Below are 20381 nucleotides of genomic sequence, written 5' to 3' on the forward strand. Positions count from 1 at the left end.
GGTAGGATGTCCATTTTTACAGCGTTAATGCGCCCAAACCACGATATGCGACTCCCACCATACGCCATTAAATCCTTCAAGGTGCGCTGCAGGATGGGTGTGTAATTTAGAGCGAACAAATCCGACTGGTGTATGGGAATTTGCACCCCCAGATATTTTAGAGATTTAGATTGCCATTTGAACGGGAAAACTCGAGCGAGATGGGTGGCTAAGGCAGTATCGAGAGATATATTCAATGCCTCCGATTTGGAATAATTGACTTTGAAATTGCTCACATGGCCAAACCGCTCAAATTCCCCGGTCAAAGATGGCAAGGAAACCATGGGAGTCGTAATGTATACCAGGAGATCATCGGCATACAATGCTAATTTGTGATGTTTTGCGCCAACACAGACACCATTAACATTAGGGTTGTTCCGCAGTGCCACGGCCAGGTGTTCCATGACCAAAACATAGAGTAAAGGTGAGAGTGGGCACCCCTGCCTCGTGCCATTAGAAATAGACAAAGATTCAGATAACAGACCATTAACTCGAACCCGTGCCGTAGGCCCATGATATAATGCCATAATCCTATCCACCATAATGGCGCCTAGGCCAACCTGTGTCAGGGCACTGTGGAGAAACACCCAATGTACCCTGTCAAATGCTTTTTCCGCATCGACCGAGAGTAAACACATCGGTATCTTATGGGATTGGCAGTATGATGTTAAAAGTAGGGTCTTGTTAGTGTTGTCCCGTGCTTCTCTACCACGCACAAACCCCACCTGGTCATCTGTGACCAAATCGTGTAAGGGAGGCGAGAGTCGAGAGGCCAGCAAGTTCGCAAAAATCTTAACGTCAACATTTATCAATGATATTGGTCGGAAGTTTGCGCACGCCGTCGGATCTTTGCCCGGTTTTGGTAAAAGGGTAATATGAGCCTCAAGGGATTGGGGTGCAAAGGGACATGAGGAAGACACTGAATTAAAAACTTTGGTCAAGAACGGAGCCAATTGATCCTTAAATGTCTTGTAGAATTTATTATTAAACCCATCGGGTCCTGGACTTTTGCCCAAGGGGGAATCTCCAATAGCGCGCTCCACCTCCGTTTCCAGAAAATCTTCCTCAAGTCCCAAAGCCTCCCCGTCCCCCAGGGACGGTAGCGCAGTGTCGTGCACATAACGGTCTATTTTATCACGCAACGCATCCGCCTGCATATCCTGAAAATGGCCTTTAAGATTGTATAATGCCGAGTAATACTGTCTGAAGCAATCAGTGATGCCCACCGGATCATGAACCTCACCGCCCGAAGGAGAAGTAATTTTAGGGATATATGACGCCTGGGTGCGAGGATGTAGTATCCGTGCCAGAGACCTGCCACATTTATCTGCAAATTCGTACTAGTGTTTTCGCATACGGTCCCTGAATCGAGCGTGTGACTGGTCTATCAAAGACCGCAAGGATTCTCTCGCTGCAGTAAGTTCCGCAAATATCTGTGAGGAAAGCACTCGCTTATGACGGGATTCAAGGTCCCGTATCTGAGCAAGGAGCCGCGTAATGGCCACCCCTTTTTCCCGCTTCAAACGAGCCCCATGCTGGATCAGGACTCCCCTGACTACACACTTTAGCGCCTCCCACTGTAACGGTAATGGGGTGGTGTCACGTGTATGTACCTCAAAAAAAACGTTTAGCGAGTCCTTAAGAGCTGACACACACACTGAGTCACACAATAGATTATCGTTAAGTTTCCAAGATTGGAAATTGGGTACTGAACTAGGAAACGTAAGTGTCAGAAATACAGGGGAATGATCCGACCAAACCATAGGGCCCACCTCAGAAATAGGATGCCAGGTAAGCAAATGGTGGCTAATAAGAAAGGCGTCCAATCTACTATACATATTGTGTAGCGGGGAGAAGTAAGTGTATTCTCTTGCCTGAGGATGCAGGATCCTCCACACGTCAATCAATTGCATGGAATGCATCACAGTTTTCAAGGCTCCCAAGTGGGACTTCGGAACCGCTGACCTGCCCGAGGAGGTGTCAAGCCTGGCATCGAACGTCAGGTTAAAATCACCGCCCACAATCAAAACTCCCTCCGTGAACTCCTCCAATTTCCGCAAATACCTGCAGCACACTCGCGCCTGATCCTGATTGGGGAGGTACAAATTAGCTAAGGTGAACAGCTTATTCCGAATGGACAGTTTAAGAAACACATAACGACCACCCGGGTCAAGCAGAACGTCTACCAGTTTATGAGAGAGTGACTTGTGGATACAAATACTAGCACCCTTGGACTTGGATTCTGGGTTGGTACTGTGGAACCAGACTGGATAATAACGATTTGTAAACTGTGGAGTGTGGCCCACCTGAAAATGAGTCTCCTGTAAAAACAGGATATGCACACGTTCTTTGTGCATGTTGTACAATATCTGCGAACGCTTTTCGGGGACATTAAGCCCTCTAGCATTAAAGGTACAGATTTTCAGCTGCGCCATTTCCAACGCACGTATGTCTAGCAAATCAAGAAATGTGCTACAACAGTGAAGAGAAGGACAAGACAGACAAGGAAGGGAGACACGACAACGAGGACAAACAAGCGGGTGAACAAGCACCCACTCCTTGATCTAATCAAGGAGAAACAATCCAATATACACCGGATATAACCAGTGAAACCCTAAGAGGAGGAGTGTCAGGACAAGGTCTAGCCAGTGCCCCGCACCCCCCAACCCAGCAAATTTTATATAGCAAATAACGATATAACACACAAGAAAGGAAAACCAAGGCACTTAGTGTGATACCCAAAAATAATTAAATAAGAGTTACGTTGTTAGTAGGGCCCTAAAGAAACCCCAACAGCGAACACCCCTGCATACATTCATTGTCAGCATAAATGTGCAAACAGGTTAGCAATAAAGAAAAATAATAAAAATAATAATACATTCACGATTGTGGCGTGTTAACGGCAATCGACCTATATAGCCACCAGGTCTCCAACAGCAATCACCTGTGATACATAATGCAGACCTATTCAGTAATGACCATATGTAACTCCGCATACAATTGCTTCAGCTGATAAACACAATAACCATTGTAATTAGGCTCCGACAGCAGGCTGCAATTAAGAGACATTAAAAAGGGCATCACATCGGCTCCACAGGCCGACCATCATAACGCCTCATAGGAGAGGCAGGAGAACGACCTCGCCTGCGTGATCGTGGACGCGGCGGCGGGATGGGAACATAAGGCCAATCAGGGAGAGAGACTCTAGGCAAACGGAGAGCCTCGCAGAAATCTGGAACATCCCCCGGTTCACGAACACTCAGCAGTGCCCCGTTCCTGCGAACCTGCAATTGAAAGGGGTGACCCCAAGAGTAGGAGATCTCATGTTCTCTCAAGGCATCCAGCAAAGGACGTAGCACTCGGCGCTTGTCCAAAGTCATCCTGGACAAATCAGACAGTAGCTGGATCTTGACTCCCTGTAATAACACCTCGCCTTTATCCCGGGCCTTCCTCATGATCTGCTCCTTAAGAGAGAAAAAATGGACACGACATAGCACATCTCTAGGCCTATCAGGATCCGGGTTGCGCGGACCTAGAGTCCTGTGAGCTCTATCCAGCTCCGGAGGATCATCAGCAGGGCGCCCGAGTAAAGAATTAAACAGAGACTGTAGAGCAGGAATAAGTTGACCCGGAGAGATATCCTCAGGAATGCCCCGCAGCCGAATATTATTACGGCGATTCCGATTCTCATGATCCTCAGCAAGATTAAATAATGTGTGGATCTGCTGAGAGTGCTGATCCAATCGGTCGGCATGAGAAACTTGTTGCTGAGTAATACTGGATACATCGCTTTCCATCCGCTGTACTTGATCGGATAATTGAGATAAATTGGTAGTAAGAGATTGTATTTCCGATTTATATGTCGTCTCCAGACGGTTTACATTCCATGTCCTGTTTAGTGGGCAATGCTGATAACTGCTGTCTCAAGCCCTGTAAATCATCCCCTAGGACAGCAGAACCCCCTATGTGAGAGGAGGGATGAACAGCCATATCTCTGGGAGAGGTAGAAGACAGCATTGCAGGCCCCCGCACATGTGGGGAGGATAAGGGAGAAACCTGGCCGCCATGACAAGCACCACGTGGCGAGCAGTCCCGCGCAGGCAGCGCTATCTCAGCCCCAGAAGAGCTCGGCTCAATCCCATCCAGCAAGGAGGGAAATTGCCCCTGAGAGCCCGATATCGAGGGGAAGGCACTAGCGGTACCTGATGCAGCGACGCCGGCTGCAGATGATAGCCCCTCTGAAAGCGAAGTCCCGGCGCCATCACGCCTCCCCTCCAGCGGCGCCATCTTAGATGATGTTCCAGATGCAGCGTCGGTCAGAAATCTCTGGATAGAGCCGGCTGAAGACATCTGCCGTGTACAGTAAGGAGTCCCCGTGGAGGCCTTGGATTTCCTGACCATCAGGGTGATAGAATGATACTTATTAATGTGCTTATGAGTGGGTTAGGGAAGTGCAGGAACGGAGCTCTCAAGCAGCACGTCTGGTCAGCGCCATGTCCAAGCCACGCCCCCGTCATACACTTCTCTCCATTCATTTACACAGCACATCTTGATCTTACTAGATCTCTATGTACAGACACATACACACACTAATGTTACTCAAGTGTCCTGACAGTGAATAGACATCACTACCAGCCAGGACGTGATGTCTAATCACAATCCCGACACTTCAGTAACGTTTGAGTTTGACTTACAACACAGTTTATCGAGATCACGCTGGGCTGTCATTTACAGCGAGATCTCGTTGTGCTGTGCTGTAAATCCCACACAAACATTAGCGAAGTGTCAGGATTCTGAATAGACATCACGTCCTGGCTGGAGGTGATGTCTATTAGCTCTCAAGACACTTCAGTAACGTTAATGTGTGTGTATGTGGCTGCACATAGTGATCTAGTAAGATCACTATGTGCAGAGTAAATGAATGGAGAGAAGTGTATGGCGCTGATTGGTCAGCGTCATACACTTCTCTCCACAACGCCCACTTGGCTAAAATGTAAAACACGCCCAGTTGTCTATTAAGAAACTCATTAGCATAAATCTAAAATAGGTCATCACTCCGTCAAAAATAATCGTTTTTCTAAATAAAAAAACACTGCTGTAATCTACATTACAGCGCGGATCACATCATGTACAAGATAGGCCACTTATAATGTGGTGACAGAGCCTCTTTAAGTGTCTTTTAGAATATGTTGGAGATCTGGGATCAGTGTAAGAAGATGTATTGCCCATAGTGTTTGCTAGTCGACTTTTCACTCACTAAAATCCAATGTAATTTAATCCGGCATTTGATAATCCAGAACGTCTGATGATCTGGCTCTTGTTTCCAGCACAAATCTGTATAATGTGGAACCAATGAAGAAATTCCTCTAAGGAAATATTGTTCTGAAATAATGGAAAGGGTGAAGCTGGGCCCTGAGGAGTGGGGGGCCGACATGCCACATTAGAGGACTCCAGTACTATACATGGACATGATAATTGGGGGTCCCTGATACAGATTTACATTGGGAGCTTCAAGTTATGACTGCTTACAAGTCAGTTTCATATACCTTTGTGTGTCGTCTGATAATCGAGCACCTATAAAGTCCCATTGATGCCAGATTAAAGGAATTTTCCGTACGTTGTGCACTACAGTCATGTAACATTGCTGCGTCCCTGAGGCGTCTTGTGAATATACAAGACTGTTCTGGAAACAAGTGCTGAATTATCAGATTTTCTGCATGATCGGAAGCCGGATTAAGGGAATTTCAGTGTATTTACATCACGTGCGCCGCACGACCTGACTCATCTTTATTTTTATACAGACGTCAAATGACCTGGTTGTTGTAGTTTTATTCTTTATTATATGAAAGTTCCCACATATTAAATCCTTGTGTGAATGATGGGAATCCGAATCCCATATATGAGGCCGGCCCCGCAGAGAACAAGATTATGTAATATATTGATTATAGGCGTATGGATAGAGAACAGTCCAGCAGGCAGCGCAGTATCGTCTTGTCTCTATTGTGAAGCGATTTGGCGGCAGAATCAGGTTTTGTCGTGTACGGGTTGAACCCACGACTATTAGTAATAATGAAGCGGATCATATTGGTACATCGTGCCCCCTCCCCTCTCAGATCCGGTTATGCCGTGTCCATTCGTTGAACGGTTTCTTCCACCAGATCGCAGCGAGTTACGGTTTCGCTCAGGACGGCGGTGGTGCCCCGCAGGTAACGATAAGAAGAGCACCTGGGATGAGAGTAGGGAGAAGGATTATACGTAGACCATGCGACATTGGTACCATCTGATGGAGTGTCCGCAGCGGGGGCATGTATAGGGGACGGGGCAGGACATGTTCACATTATGGCTCATGGTATATTCACACCCAGGGTCGTACTGGCCCACCAGAAGATCCTGCGGTTGGCCCTGAAGATCCAGCAGAAGACCCCCCCATTGGGAGCTGACACCACACCAATCATAAGTGTAGAGCTAACCTGAGCCCCCGACCCATGGGCACCATAGCAGCCGTAGGGGCTGATTCTATGTACGCACTGCAGGGTTTTATGTAAGTTCTGCAGCTTTCTAATGTGCTTTGTACTTCAATTCTCATCATTTCCAAGATATCTGCTTGCTATCAGTGAATGGAGCATGCATAGTTGCAACCCATTATGTCAAGCTGAAAATGTGCGTTGCTTGTCACAGTCAGACGGTGTGATCAAGTTGTGGTGCATTGCCATGAAATTGTTATGGTAATCACAAATATAAACCGCGATTTGACTGCACCATGTGAATAGACCCTAGCAGAGTTAGGTCAGAACGGATTTTCATTTTCTGGATGTAAACAATTAATATTTCCATTCACTGCAAGCAAGCAGAAATCTTGAACTGGGTGAGGAGTTAGAGCTGATAGTATATTAGAAAGTTGCAGAACTTTTCATTATACAGTGATTAAAACATAAACCCTCCATTATGGACGATCCTTGTTCTCCCCCACAAGAGATTTCAGGGGAAACTGCCACCATCAACATTACATTGTCAGCGAGGTAGCATTGATATGGGGGTACCCTATATATGTATATGGCCTCTTATATTATTTTACCTTTTTCCCTTGGCCTCCATTTCGGTGTAACCCCTTAATACCTGTGCCCCTTCACGTGTAATGACACAAAGATCCACGCCACTGCCGGAGCCAAGGTCACAGATGATGCCCGCCGTTATGGAGTCCGTGACTAGTTGCTTAGCGTCCTCCAGCTGAGAGAAGGTGGGAGTCAAATTAAATCTTACTGTCTGCATAGTGAATGAGTCTATTCACAGTATATGAGTCTATTCACACAGTGCGTCATATCGCAGTTTACTGCCACAAAGCAATAAACCACAATTTGACTGCATTGTGTGAATCGACCTATAAGGCCACTTGATCAATATTTCAGGCAAACCCCCTCCTTTGCGCAATAATGATCTACTAAAAATGCATTGAGCTCATTATTTGGCAGGTATGAAAGTGCCGCAGATGACCAACAGCAGCCACTATTGTTGTATAATCTGTGGTGTATGGCCAAATCACCCCGTTATACAGTGACATGACGGATAATGAGGTAATGTTGCCATTCAGGAGCCTGGGAAAGCTGGGCGGCAGTTCCTTGTGGCCATATTAATTGTCACTAAGAAATGACAGAAAAGAAGGATAACATCTTGATAGAAGAGGGCGGCTTTTTTGGGCTCCGCAGCTGCAGGGATATTACATTTCACATTGATGCCCACATTTATGGCCCCCTGTATTCTGTGAATGGAGAGAGCATAGGGGCTGCCATAAAGTGTGACCGGCCATGACAGCAGTTTTCACTTCCCTCCATTCACGGCCTGGATCCTGCGGACAATGCTGGCGGTGATTTGAGTTCTGGATATATATTAGGGACAAGCTTACAATATATTTCCCCTATAAACTACTTAGAGGGGCTCCATGAGGTGCTCCACTTTCACTGTACTTCACGTCTTATGAGGAATATATGGCTACCTACATGAAGTTATTACGCTCTCTCCTCCATGTCGGGTTTGACCATCAGACCCCAGATCATCACATTACCTCCACCATGCTTGACAGATGGCGTCAGGCACTCTTCCAGCATCTTTTCAGTTGTTCTGCGTCTCACAAATGTTCTTCTGTGCAGGGGCGTAGCTAAAGGCTCATGGGCCCCGATGCAAAAGTTCTTATTGAGCCCCCCCCGCAAACTCTCCTAAGTGACCCAACAATGCAGCACTAGCAGCCGGGGCGTCACTAAGGCTGGGTTCACACACCCTATTTACGGACGTAATTCGGGCGTTTTAGCTTCGAATTACGTCTGAAAATGCGGCTCAACAGCGTTGGCAAACATCTGCCCATTCATTTGAATGGGTCTTACGATGTTCTGTGCCGACGGTCATTTTTTTTACACGCCGCTGTCAAAAGGCGGCGCGTAAAAAAGACGCCCGCATCAAAGAAGTGCCTGTCACTTCTTCAGACGTAAATGGAGCCGTTTTCCATGGACTCCATGGAAAAACAGCTCCAATTACGTCCGTAATGGACGCAGCGAAAGACGCCTGCACATGCTATTACGGCTGAAATTACGGTGCTGTTTTCTCCTGAAAACAGCACCGTAATTTCAGCCGTAACGGACGCTGCCGTATGAACATACCCTCAGGGCTTAAAATGTCAGGGGAAATAGCCCCAATACATATGTGTCCGCCCCCCAAAAAATGTGTGTATAGGAGACAGCATATCTATAGCACTACGACCCTATAAACTATGGATAGGATTAGATACATTGGCTGAGCAGACAGTATCACACATGATAGGATTAGATACAGTGGCTGAGCAGACAGTATCACACATGATAGGTTTAGATACAGTGGCTGAGCAGACAGTATCACACATGATAGGATTAGATACAATGACTCAGCAGACAGTATCACACATGATAGGATTAGATACAGTGGCTCAGCAGACAGTACCACACATGATAGGATTAGATACAGTGGCTCAGCAGACAGTATCACACATGATAGGATTAGATACAGTGGCTGAGCAGACAGTATCACACATGATTAGATTAGATATAGGGCCCAGCAGACAGTATCACACATGATCGGATTAGATATAGGGCCCAGCAGACAGTATCACACATGATCGGATTAGATACAGTGGCGCGGAAGGCAGTATCACACATGATAGGATTAGATACAGCGGCTCAGCAGACAGTATCACACATGATAGGATTAGATACAGGTACGTTTTGTGCGTTTGTGTTTTTTTACAGGTTCGGTTGTTGGACTTCGGATACGAGGACTTCAATGACGGCGTTTTTTTTATTCTCAATAAAATGGTTAATGAGGGTTGTTTTTTTATTTCAATAAAATATTTTTTCTATGTGCTTGTATCTTTTAAAACTTTATTATCACCGCCTAAGTAACGGCCGCTGGCTGATTGACAACCTCCATTACTAAGGCGGGGCTTAATGTTAGCAGGTGCAGAGTCCAACACTAACCCCCCATTATTACCCCGGTACTCACCGCCACCAGGGGTACTCGGAAGAGCCGGGTACGAACTAGTACCAACCATCTGCAGTGATGGTCAGGCACCGGGGCGGCCGCAGGCTGGTAGTATTAGGCTGGGGAAGGCCAAAAACAGTGGCACCTACCACCCTGGTAATGCTGCCTGCTGCTGCTGTGTTGTATCTGGCTGGATATGAAAATTGGGGGGGGACCCGCCATCAGTCTTTCCAATTATTTTTTATTTTTATTTTTTTAAATGACGTGGGGTCCCCCCCATTTTTCATAACCAGCCAGATACAATAAAGCAGCAGCAGGCTAGCATTACCAGGGTGGGAAGGGCCACTGTTTTTGGGCTTTCCCCTCCTGATACTACCAGCCTGCGGCCGCCCCAGTAGCCGACCATCACTACAGATGGTCAGGTACTGGAGCGTACCCGGCTCTTCCCAGCACCCCTGGTGGCGGTGGGTACCGGGGTAATAATGGGGGTTAGTGTTAGCCTCTGCACCGGCTAACACTAAGCCCCGCCTTAGCAATGGATGCTGTCAATCAGCCGGAGGCCATTACTAAGGCGGTAGTAATATAGTTTAAAAAAAATCAAAGACATAGAAAAAATATTTTATTGAAATAAAAAAAAAACCCACACAACCCTCATTAACCATTTTATTGATAATAAAAAAAAAAAGCCGTCATCGAAGTAGTCCTGGAATCCGACGTAGTCTAATGACCAAACCTGTAAGAAAACACACAAAAAAACACGATTAGTAACACATGTGTTAGGCTTAGATACAGGGCCCATGTGTGATACTGTCTGTGGGACCCTGTATCTAAGCCTACCACAAGTTAGGCTTAGATACAGGGTCCAGCAGACAGTAATCTTATAAAGTATAAGATTACTGTCTGCTGGACCCTGTATCTAAACCTACAGTGTGGTAGGCTTATATACAGGGCCCATCAGACAGGATCACACATGGGCCATGTATCTAAGCCTACCATGTGATTGGCTTAGAAACAGGGCCCAGCAGACAGGATCACGCATGGGCCATGTATCTAAACCTACAGTGTGGTAGGCTTATATACAGGGCCCATCAGACAGGATCACACATGGGCCATGTATCTAAGCCTACCATGTGATTGGCTTACATACAGGGCCCAGCAGACAGGATCACGCATGGGCCATGTATCTAAACCTACCATGTGATTGGCTTAGATACAGGGCCCAGCAGACAGGATCACGCATGGGCCATGTATCTAAGCCTACCATGTGATTGGCTTAGATACAGGGCCCAGCAGACAGGATCACGCATGGGTCATGTATCTAAGCCTACCATGTGATTGGCTTAGATACATGGCCCAGCAGACAGGATCACGCATGGGCCATGTATCTAAGCCTACCATGTGATTGGCTTACATACAGGGCCCAGCAGACAGGATCACACAATCTGTGATCCTGTCTCATGGGCCCTCTAAGCCTGCTAAATCGTAGGCTTAAAGGGGTTGTGCAGTCCCTAAACATTGATGGCCTATCCACAGTACAAATCCATCGGTATGATGTGCACGGCCAACTTCTTTTACATATAGCATGGTGCTGTAGGGCTTCAGGACTTGATCTGACAAGTCCAACCCTCCCATGTACCTATTGTAATCCAGGATGCAGTCTGGTTTGGGGGTCTCTGTACTGGTACCTCGTACTGGTACATGGGTACTGGTGTGGCCATGTATTGTTGTCAATACAAGGACATCTCTCTTGTCCTTGTACTTGACACACAATATGTTGCTGCTAGAATGTTCCCTGCTCTCACCCCTTCTGAGTGTTTGCCCAAGCAGAGTCTTAGGGAGGCCTCTCAGATTTCTTCTAGCAGTGCCGCATGACTGGAAGCGAGGCAGTTGAAGAGTGGGACGCTGGTATAAAAATAATCCAGGGACAGGTGGTAACCCTGGTCCAGCAGTGGGTGTACCAAATCCCACACAATTTTTGCATTAACTCCCAGTAAGCATTCTGGGGGCTGACTACTGGTTTCCTTCCCTTCATATATCCTAAACCTGTAGGTATACCCTGATGCACTTTCGCACAGCTTATACATCATCACGCCATACCTTGCCCTCTTACCCGGCAGGTACTCGCGGAATTGAACCCTCCCTTTAAAATGTACCAAGGACTCATCAATAGAAATACACTTCTTGGGGGTGTATGCTTGGTAAAACCGGGCACTGAAACGGTCTAATAGGGGTCTCCGTTTATACAAAAAGTCAAAACTGGGGTAATCTCGGGGTGGGCACGGCATATTATCAGTATAATGTACGAAGAGAAGTATTGCCTAATTTATTTTTTTTTTAGTTTACAATTCAGTTTTGAAGTTGCATTGAGGGGCCCATATATTAGAAACCCCTATCAAACACCCCATTTTAGAAACTAGACCCCTCAAAGTATTCACAACAGCATTTAGAAAGTTTATGAACCCTTTATGTGTTTCACAGAAATTTAGAGCAAAGTAGAGGTGAAATGTACATTTTTATACCATTTTTTTTATAACACAAAAGGTTTTATCAGAGAAACGCAACTCAATACTTAATACCCAGATTCTGCAGTTTTGAGAAATATCCCACATGTGGCCCTAGTGCGGTAATGGACTGAAGCACCGGTCTCCGAAGCAAAGGAGCACCTAGTGGATTTTGAGGAATCTTTTTTATTAGGCACCATGTCCGGTTTGAAGAGGTCTTGTGGTGCCAAAACAGTGGAAACCCCCGAAAAGTGACCCCATTTTGGAAACTAGACCCCTTGAGGAATTCATTGTAGTTTTCTTGGGCTTTTTGATCAGTTTTTATTCTATTTTTAGGTGGCGTGGTGACTAAAAAACAGTAATTCTACTATTGTTCTTTTATTCAATTTTTTTTACAGCGTTCACCGTGAGCTATAAATGACATATTCACTTTATTCTGCGGGGCGATACGATTACGGCGATACCAGATGTTTATAGTTTTTTTTATGTCTTATAGCGTTTGCACAATAAAATACGTTTTGTAAAAAATCATTCACTTTTTGTGTTACCTTATTCTAAGAGCCAGAACTTTTTTATTTTTCCATCAATAAAGCCGTACGAGGACTTATTTTTTGCGTAACGAACTGTAGTTTCGATAAGTTACATTTTTAGGTACATGCGACTTTTTTCTCTCTTTTTATTCCATTATTTGGGAGGTGAAGTGACCAAACAATTGTGTTTCTGGTATGGTTTATTATTATTTTCTTTTACGGCGTTCACCGTGCGGCATAAATAATGAAATAATTTTGTAGTTCAGGCCGTTACGGACACGGCGATACCAATTATGTATAGTTTATTTATATATTTTTATTAATAATAAAGGACTGATAAGGTAAAAAGAGGGATTTTTACTTACTTTTATTTTCTTATTTTTACACATCTTTTTTTTACTTTTTTTTTTACTTTATTACTTTGTCCCACTAGAGGACTTGAGGGCAGGAGGCCCTGATCGCAATTCTAATACACTGCACTACATGCGTAGTGCAGTGTATTAGAGCTGTCAGCTACTCACTGATAGCAAGAAAAGTGGATCCTGACTTTGTCAGGACCCACTAGGCTTCCGTCGATGGCATAACCGGACTCCATTGTTTGGTGTCCGGTTGAAATAGTCACCATCGCCGGCCGCTATCGTGTAGCAGGCCGGCGATGGCAGCTTAACCCCTAAAAAGCCGCGATCTCTATTGAATGCGACTTTTAAGGAGTTAATCAGCGGGGACACAGCGATCGGTCCCCGCTGTAGGAGCTGTGACAGCTGCTGTACGAGACATCAGCTGTCACAGCTCCTGTGTCGGGTGGACGGCCGAAACGGCCGTTACTCCCGAGACGTACTATTAGGTCATGGAGCGCGAACGATACAGCTACCATGACCTAATAATACGTCCAGTAGCGGGAAGGGGTTAATGAAGCTGCCAGTTGAGGACCTGTGAGGCGTCTATTTCTCAAACTAGAGACTCTAATGTACTTGTCTTGTTGCTCAGTTGAGCAGCGGGGCCTCCCACTTCTCTTTCTACTCTGGTTAGAGCCTGTTTGTGCTGTCCTCTGAAGGGAGTAGTACACATCGTTGTAGGACATCTTCAGTTTCTTGGCAATTTCTCGCATGGAATAGCCTTCATTTCTAAGAACAAGAATAGACTGTCGAGTTTCGCATGAAAGCTCTCTTTTTCAAGCCATTTGCAGAGTTTAATCGAACCCACAAATGTAATGCTCCAGATTCTCAACTAGCTCAAAGGAAGGTCAGTTTTATAGCTCCTCTAAACAGCAAAACTGTTTACAGCGGTGCTAACATAATTGCACAAGGGTTTTCAAGTGTTTTCTAATCATCCATTAGCCTTCTAACACAGTTAGCAAACACAATGTACCATTAGAACACTGGAGTGATGGTTGCTGGAAATGGGCCTCTATACACCTATGTAGATATTGCATTAAAAACCAGACGTTTGCCGCTAGAATAGTCATTTACCACATTAACAATGTATAGAGTGTATTTCTGATTAATTTAATGTTATCTTCATTGAAAAAAACTGTGCTTTTCTTTCAAAAATAAGGAAATTTCTAAGTGACCCTAAACTTTTGAACGGTAGCGTATATGTGTGTATGTGTATATATATATACACATGTGTGTGTTATATATATATATATATATATATAATGTGTGTGTGTATGTATATATATGTTTGTATATGTGTGTGTGCGTGTGTGTGTGTGTGATGTAGTGGAAAAAGGGAGGATCCCGTAAGGCGCTGCTGCGTGGCTGTTGAAGGAACTCAGCGATGGTAGACAAAATTATATAAATAAATATATGTTTATTGAAAAACATTAATAATAATGGCTACGCGTTTCAACGCTGTACTAGCGTCTTCCTCAGGCCGTTAAAATTACATACAAAAGAGGTTGCTTATATATCAACGGAAATCTAAGCACACAGGAAGGAAAAAAAAAAGGGGTCAAAAGGGGAAAGGTCAAAGAATGATTGTGACGTCATAAACAATTCTAAACAATTTTCCGATATAGATGTTATTTATGACGTCACAATCATTCTTTGACCTTTCCCCTTTTGACCCCTTTTTTTTCCTTCCTGTGTGCTTAGATTTCCGTTGATATATAAGCAACCTCTTTTGTATGTAATTTTAACGGCCTGAGGAAGACGCTAGTACAGCGTTGAAACGCGTAGCCATTATTATTAATGTTTTTCAATAAACATATATTTATTTATATCATTTTGTCTACCATCGCTGAGTTCCTTCAACAGCCATGCAGCAGCGCCTCACGGGATCCTCCCTTTTTCCACTACCTCTTTACGTTCTAACTAGCGGTGACCACCTGGTTTACCGGTTTGGATCCTGGCAGCAGCACCTGTGGACTTTTTCATTGCCTTTTCCAAGCACTATCGTGGTGAGCATAATAGACCACGTTCAATATTCTATTTAAACCCCATTGACCTGCACTATGTGGCGCCGTGCTTTTTGCTTTTCTGGTCATTCATTAGATGAAGCGATAAAAGACAGAAGGTAACCTATTTTCAGACGTAAACAAGGCGTATAATGCCTCATTTTACGTCTGAAAATAGGGCTACAATACGTCGGCAAACATCTGCCCATTCATTTGAATGGGTTTGCCGACGTGCTGTGCCGACGACCTGTCATTTACGCGTCGTCGTTTGACAGCTGTCAAACGACGACGCGTAAAATGACTGCCTCGTCAAAGAAGTGCAGGACACTTATTTGCAACGTAATTTGAGCCGTTCTTAATTGAAGTCAATGAAGAGCAGCTCAAGATTTACGAGCGTCACAGACGCCTCGCATAATGCGAGGAACTTTTACGTCTGAAACGACGCAGCTGTTTTCTCCTGAAAACAGTCTGTCTTTTCAGACGTAAAACGTAGCTAGCGTGTGCACATACCCTAAAGGTCTGAAATGCTGTAATTGCTGCAAATGGAGCATTCTTTGACGAAAGCAAAGTTTGAAGGAGAAAATTATTATTTCAAATAAAAATCATTATTTCTAACCTTGTCAATGTCTTGACTATATTTTCTAGTCATTTTGCAACTCATTTGATAAATATAAGCGTGAGTTTTCATGGAAAACACAAAATTGTCTGGATGACCCCAAACTTTTGAACGGTCGTGTACGTACATTAGCGATGCTGAGTTTGTCAGCTGAGCAGAGCTGTAATGGCTACCATCACTAGTTGTCATCTGGAATCTATTTCCTGTGTTAGAGACCAAGATAATATAGGAAAGGCAATAATTGTATAAATTAGTGATCATTTTTTTTATGAGTCTAATATAACGTCTAATTTATGTAGTATTTGTCTCAAAAGCAAACAGACTTCTTTAGGCGATACTTAAACAATGAAAGAAATAGTGCTTTACAGAGATCTTAGTAATATGAAGCTTCTACTGTCCAAAAGGAAAAAATCTATTCCTGCTTGAGTTTATTTTGTAGTATATTATAATGACACCAATGATAATATAATGCATTAAATTAGAAGAATATTTTTTTTGTTATACATGAACACCATGCAAATTCAGAAAGTTTAGTATGATAAATAACATGTACTACATACTAATAGCTACATTATGTAAATGCAGTACAAACTGAAACACAAATAATAATATAATAGTAGGCCCATAAATATATTTACATTAAATCAGAATCAGTCAAACACTTGAGGTTGACTTGGTAACAAAGTAGACCACATACAGTGACCATATTTTAACCAGGCAAGCATGCGGGTGGTACGATAGAACCTTTTCCTTTTAATTTTTTCAAAATGACATTAATGACATGTTATTATTTACTTAAATCACATAACTATTGTAGAGTGCCTGTGATTATTATTATGTTTATTTAATTTTTACTTAATAGAGAAAAGAGAAGAAATGAATAGAAATAGTGCAGATTTGTAATTTTATGTCTTCCATTAAAGGGGTTGCCTCTTGATAGCAATCTCCTTCTGTATATCCTATTAGCGTGAATAGAGTCGGCCTTAGGATAGATGATGTCCCATGCGAAATTATCTTTCGGCGGTCCACCCCATCATAAATGCCCCATAAATAAGTATAATGCCACCACACAGTGTAATGCCCTATATAGTGCCCCCACATAGTATAATGCCCCTTTAGTGCCCCACACACAGTAGAATGCTCCTTTAGTGCCCCCATACAGTATAATAATATTTAATATATATTATTCAAGAACACAGTATTTTGTCCCCTAATGCTGCCCACACAGTATTATGCCCCCTAAGTGTCACACAGTATATTGCTCCCTGTAGTGCCCCTACACTGTATAATATGTCCGCCTAGTGGCCTCCATACAGTATAATGCCCACCTCCCCTGGCTGCCACACACAGCCACCCCCCCTTGTAGATAGTGTCCCCCTGTAGATAGTGCCCCCGTACCTGTCCCTGTAGACAATGCCATAATCCCCCACCTTCACCTTGTAGGCAGTGCCACACAGCCCCCTGTAGGTAGTGCCACACAGCCCCTGTAGGTAGTGCCACACAGCCCCCTTGTAGGTAGTGCCACACAGCCCCCTTGTAGGTAGTGCCCCACAGCCCCCTTGTAGGTAGTGCCCCACAGCCCCCTTGTAGGTAGTGCCACACAGCCCCCTTGTAGGTAGTGCCACACAGCCCCCTTGTAGGTAGCACCCCCCTTCTGTAGATAGCGGCACTATAGCTCCCTGAAGGAGCGGAATCCCCCTGTGGCTGAGGTTTCCGTTCCTGGATGGAGAGCTTGATGTCTCTGTCAGTGACATCAGGGGCAACTCCTGAAGCGGAATCCCCATCCACAGCGTTGACGACACTGTGACCGGGGATTCCACTCCATGAGAAGCTCCTGACGTCTCTGTCCTTTTATTGACAGTGACGTCAGGGGCTTCGCCTGGAGCCAAATCACTGCGCCAGCAACCCTGTAGGCGGGGATTCCACTTCACGAGTTGCCCCTGATGTCACTGTCCATATAATCCCCGGCCACAGGGGGATTCCGCTCCTTCAGGGAGCTACAGTGGAGCTATGTACAGGAACGGGGGGGGGTGCTATATACAGGAAGGTGGGGTGGGGGGTGCCATCTACAGAGGCTGCAAAAAATCCCCTTCTCCTCCCATGCACTGCACGCTGTGAGGAGGAGGAGAGAAAGCATGGCCGTGGTTCAGAGGAATGTTGCGGCACCCTTGAAGTGTTCTCGCGGCACCCTGGTTGGAAACCACTGGCCTAGTAGATAGAAGATCAGGGAGATAACATGGGGGTGCCGTCCAGGCGGGAGGCACCTGCACCCTCATGCCCGGTGTTGCCGCTAGTAGCCGCTTTGGCTGCTACAACGATAGTGACGCCACTGACCGAAGAAGCGACCGGACGGAAATGCAGCTGCTGATTCGCCAGGCCCGGGTGCTTCTGAAACACAAGCAGGGGAATGGAGACCTGTGCAATGGCACAGGTCGCACACCCATAAGGTCGGCCCTGAGCATGAATAGACCTAGAGGGGTTTCCTAGTTCCTGGTAACCCCCCTCTGAGAAGCTCATGAGAAAATAGAGCATAGAGACCTGACCTATATAAGTAATATAAGTATATTAAAAACCGCAGTTAAAAAAAAACTTGGTGTGAAAGAGGCCTAAAGGGCTTTTACACTCACATGCAGATCACTGGGAGAATATAGACATGTAGCCTTATCTTTTTTTGTATACACTACCGTTCAAAAGTTTGGGGTAACTCACGCTTATATTTATCAAATGAGTTGCAAAATGACTAGAAAATATAGTCAAGACATTGAGAAAGGTTAGAAATAATGATTTTTATTTGAAATAATAATTTTCTCCTTCAAACTTTGCTTTTGTCAAAGAATGCTCCATTTGCAGCAATTACAGCATTGCAGACCTTTGGCATTCTAGCTGTTAATTTGCTGAGGTAATTGGGAGAAATTTCACCCCATGCTTCTAGAAGTCCCTCCCACAAGTTGGATTGGCTTGATGGGCACTTCTTGCGTACCATACGGTCAAGCTGCTCCCACAACAGCTCTATGGGGTTGAGATCTGGTGACTGCGCTGGCCACTCCATTACAGATAGAATACCAGCTGCCTGCTTCTTCCCTAAATAGTTCTTGCATAATTTGGAGGTGTGCTTTGGGTCATTGTCCTGTTGTAGGATGAAATTGGCTCCAATCAAGCGCTGTCCACAGGGTATGGCATGGCGTTGCAAAATGGAGTGATAGCCTTCCTTATTCAAAATCCCTTTTACCTTGTACAAATCTCCCACTTTACCAGCACCAAAGCAACCCCAGACAATCACATTACCTCCACCATGCTTGACAGATGGCATCAGGCACTCTTCCAGCATCTTTTCAGTTGTTCTGCGTGTCACAAATGTTCTTCTGTGTGATCCAAACACCTCAAACTTCGATTCGTCTGTCCATAACACTTTTTTCCAATCTTCCTTTGTCCAATGTCTGTGTGCTTTTGCCCATATTATTCTTTTCCTTTTATTAGCCAGTCTCAGATATGGCTTTTTCTTTGCCATTCTGCCCTGCAGGCCAGCATCCCGGAGTCGCCTCTTCACTGTAGACGTTGACACTGGCGTTTGTTTTGCGGGTACTATTTAATGAAGCTGCCAGTTGAGGACCTGTGAGGTGTCTATTTCTCAAACTAGAGACTCTAATGTACTTGTCTTGTTGCTCAGTTGTGCAGCGTGGCCTCCCACTTCTCTTTCTACTCTGGTTAGAGCCTGTGTGTGCTGTCCTCTGAAGGGAGTAGTACACACCGTTGTAGGAAATCTTCAGTTTCTTGGCAATTTCTCGCATGGAATAGCCTTCATTTCTAAGAACAAGAATAGACTGTCGAGTTTCACATGAAAGTTCTCTTTTTTTTACCATTTTGAGAGTTTAATCGAACCCACAAATGTAATGCTTCAGATTCTCAACTAGCACAAAGGAAGATCAGTTTTATATCTCCTCTAAACAGCAAAATTGTTTACAGCGGTGCTAACATAATTGCACAAGGGTTTTCAAGTGTTTTCTAATCATCCATTAGCCTTCTAACACAGTTAGCAAACACAATGTACCATTAGAACACTGGAGTGATGGTTGCTGGAAATGGGTCTCTATACACCTATGTAGATATTGCATTAAAAACCAGACGTTTGCAGGTAGAATAGTCATTTACCACATTAACAATGTATAGAGTGTATTTCTGATTAATTTAATGTTATCTTCATTGAAAAAAACTGTGCTTTTCTTTCAAAAATAAGGAAATTTCTAAGTGACCCTAAACTTTCGAACGGTAGTGTATTTGTGTATATATATATATGTATGTGTGTATATATATATATACTTATATATGTATACTTATATATGTATATGTGTGTGTGTGTATATACTGTATATGTGTGTGTGTGTGTGTGTATGTAATATATATATATATATATACATATATATATAATGTGTGTGTATATATGTATATATATGTGTGTTTGTATATATATATATATATATATATATATATATGTGTGTATGTATAATGTGTGTGTGTGTATGTGTATGTGTATACACACACACACACAAACACTGCATATTACATTACACACACGGAGGCCTCGTTTCATTTGTCTTATCCATCATTCATCTCTCCTTGACTTATTCTCCGCTCACCCTCCGTCTGCGCCCAAGGTCAGTACAGTCCTGTCATTCATTAGATGAAGCGATAAAACACAGGGGAAGGTCACGGTCACAGGATCTTGGGCTGTGAATAGAAACTCCATCATTTAAAGGGCCCCATCCACCCTATAGATAAACCGCACAGCACCTGGGCAA

At 44.3% G+C, this 20381-nt stretch overlaps 1 protein-coding gene across 1 annotated transcript in view; it reads right to left on the reverse strand.

Annotated features, from left to right (window-relative positions):
• Nucleotides 1–6158: 6158 nt before the first annotated feature.
• The window catches only part of LOC142684076 (histone H3-like centromeric protein A), a 43447-nt gene continuing 29224 nt past the window's right edge, over nt 6159–20381 (reverse strand). The window contains exons 5-6 of the mRNA XM_075847466.1: nt 7115–7266; nt 6159–6264 (exon numbers count right to left, since the gene is read on the reverse strand). Of these exons, the coding sequence (XP_075703581.1) occupies nt 6159–6264; nt 7115–7266 (258 nt within the window). The remainder of the gene's footprint in view (nt 6265–7114; nt 7267–20381) is intronic.

This window comes from Rhinoderma darwinii (genome assembly GCF_050947455.1).
Source record: "Rhinoderma darwinii isolate aRhiDar2 chromosome 4 unlocalized genomic scaffold, aRhiDar2.hap1 SUPER_4_unloc_4, whole genome shotgun sequence".
In the NCBI taxonomy this organism is placed as follows: Eukaryota; Metazoa; Chordata; class Amphibia; order Anura; family Rhinodermatidae; genus Rhinoderma; species Rhinoderma darwinii.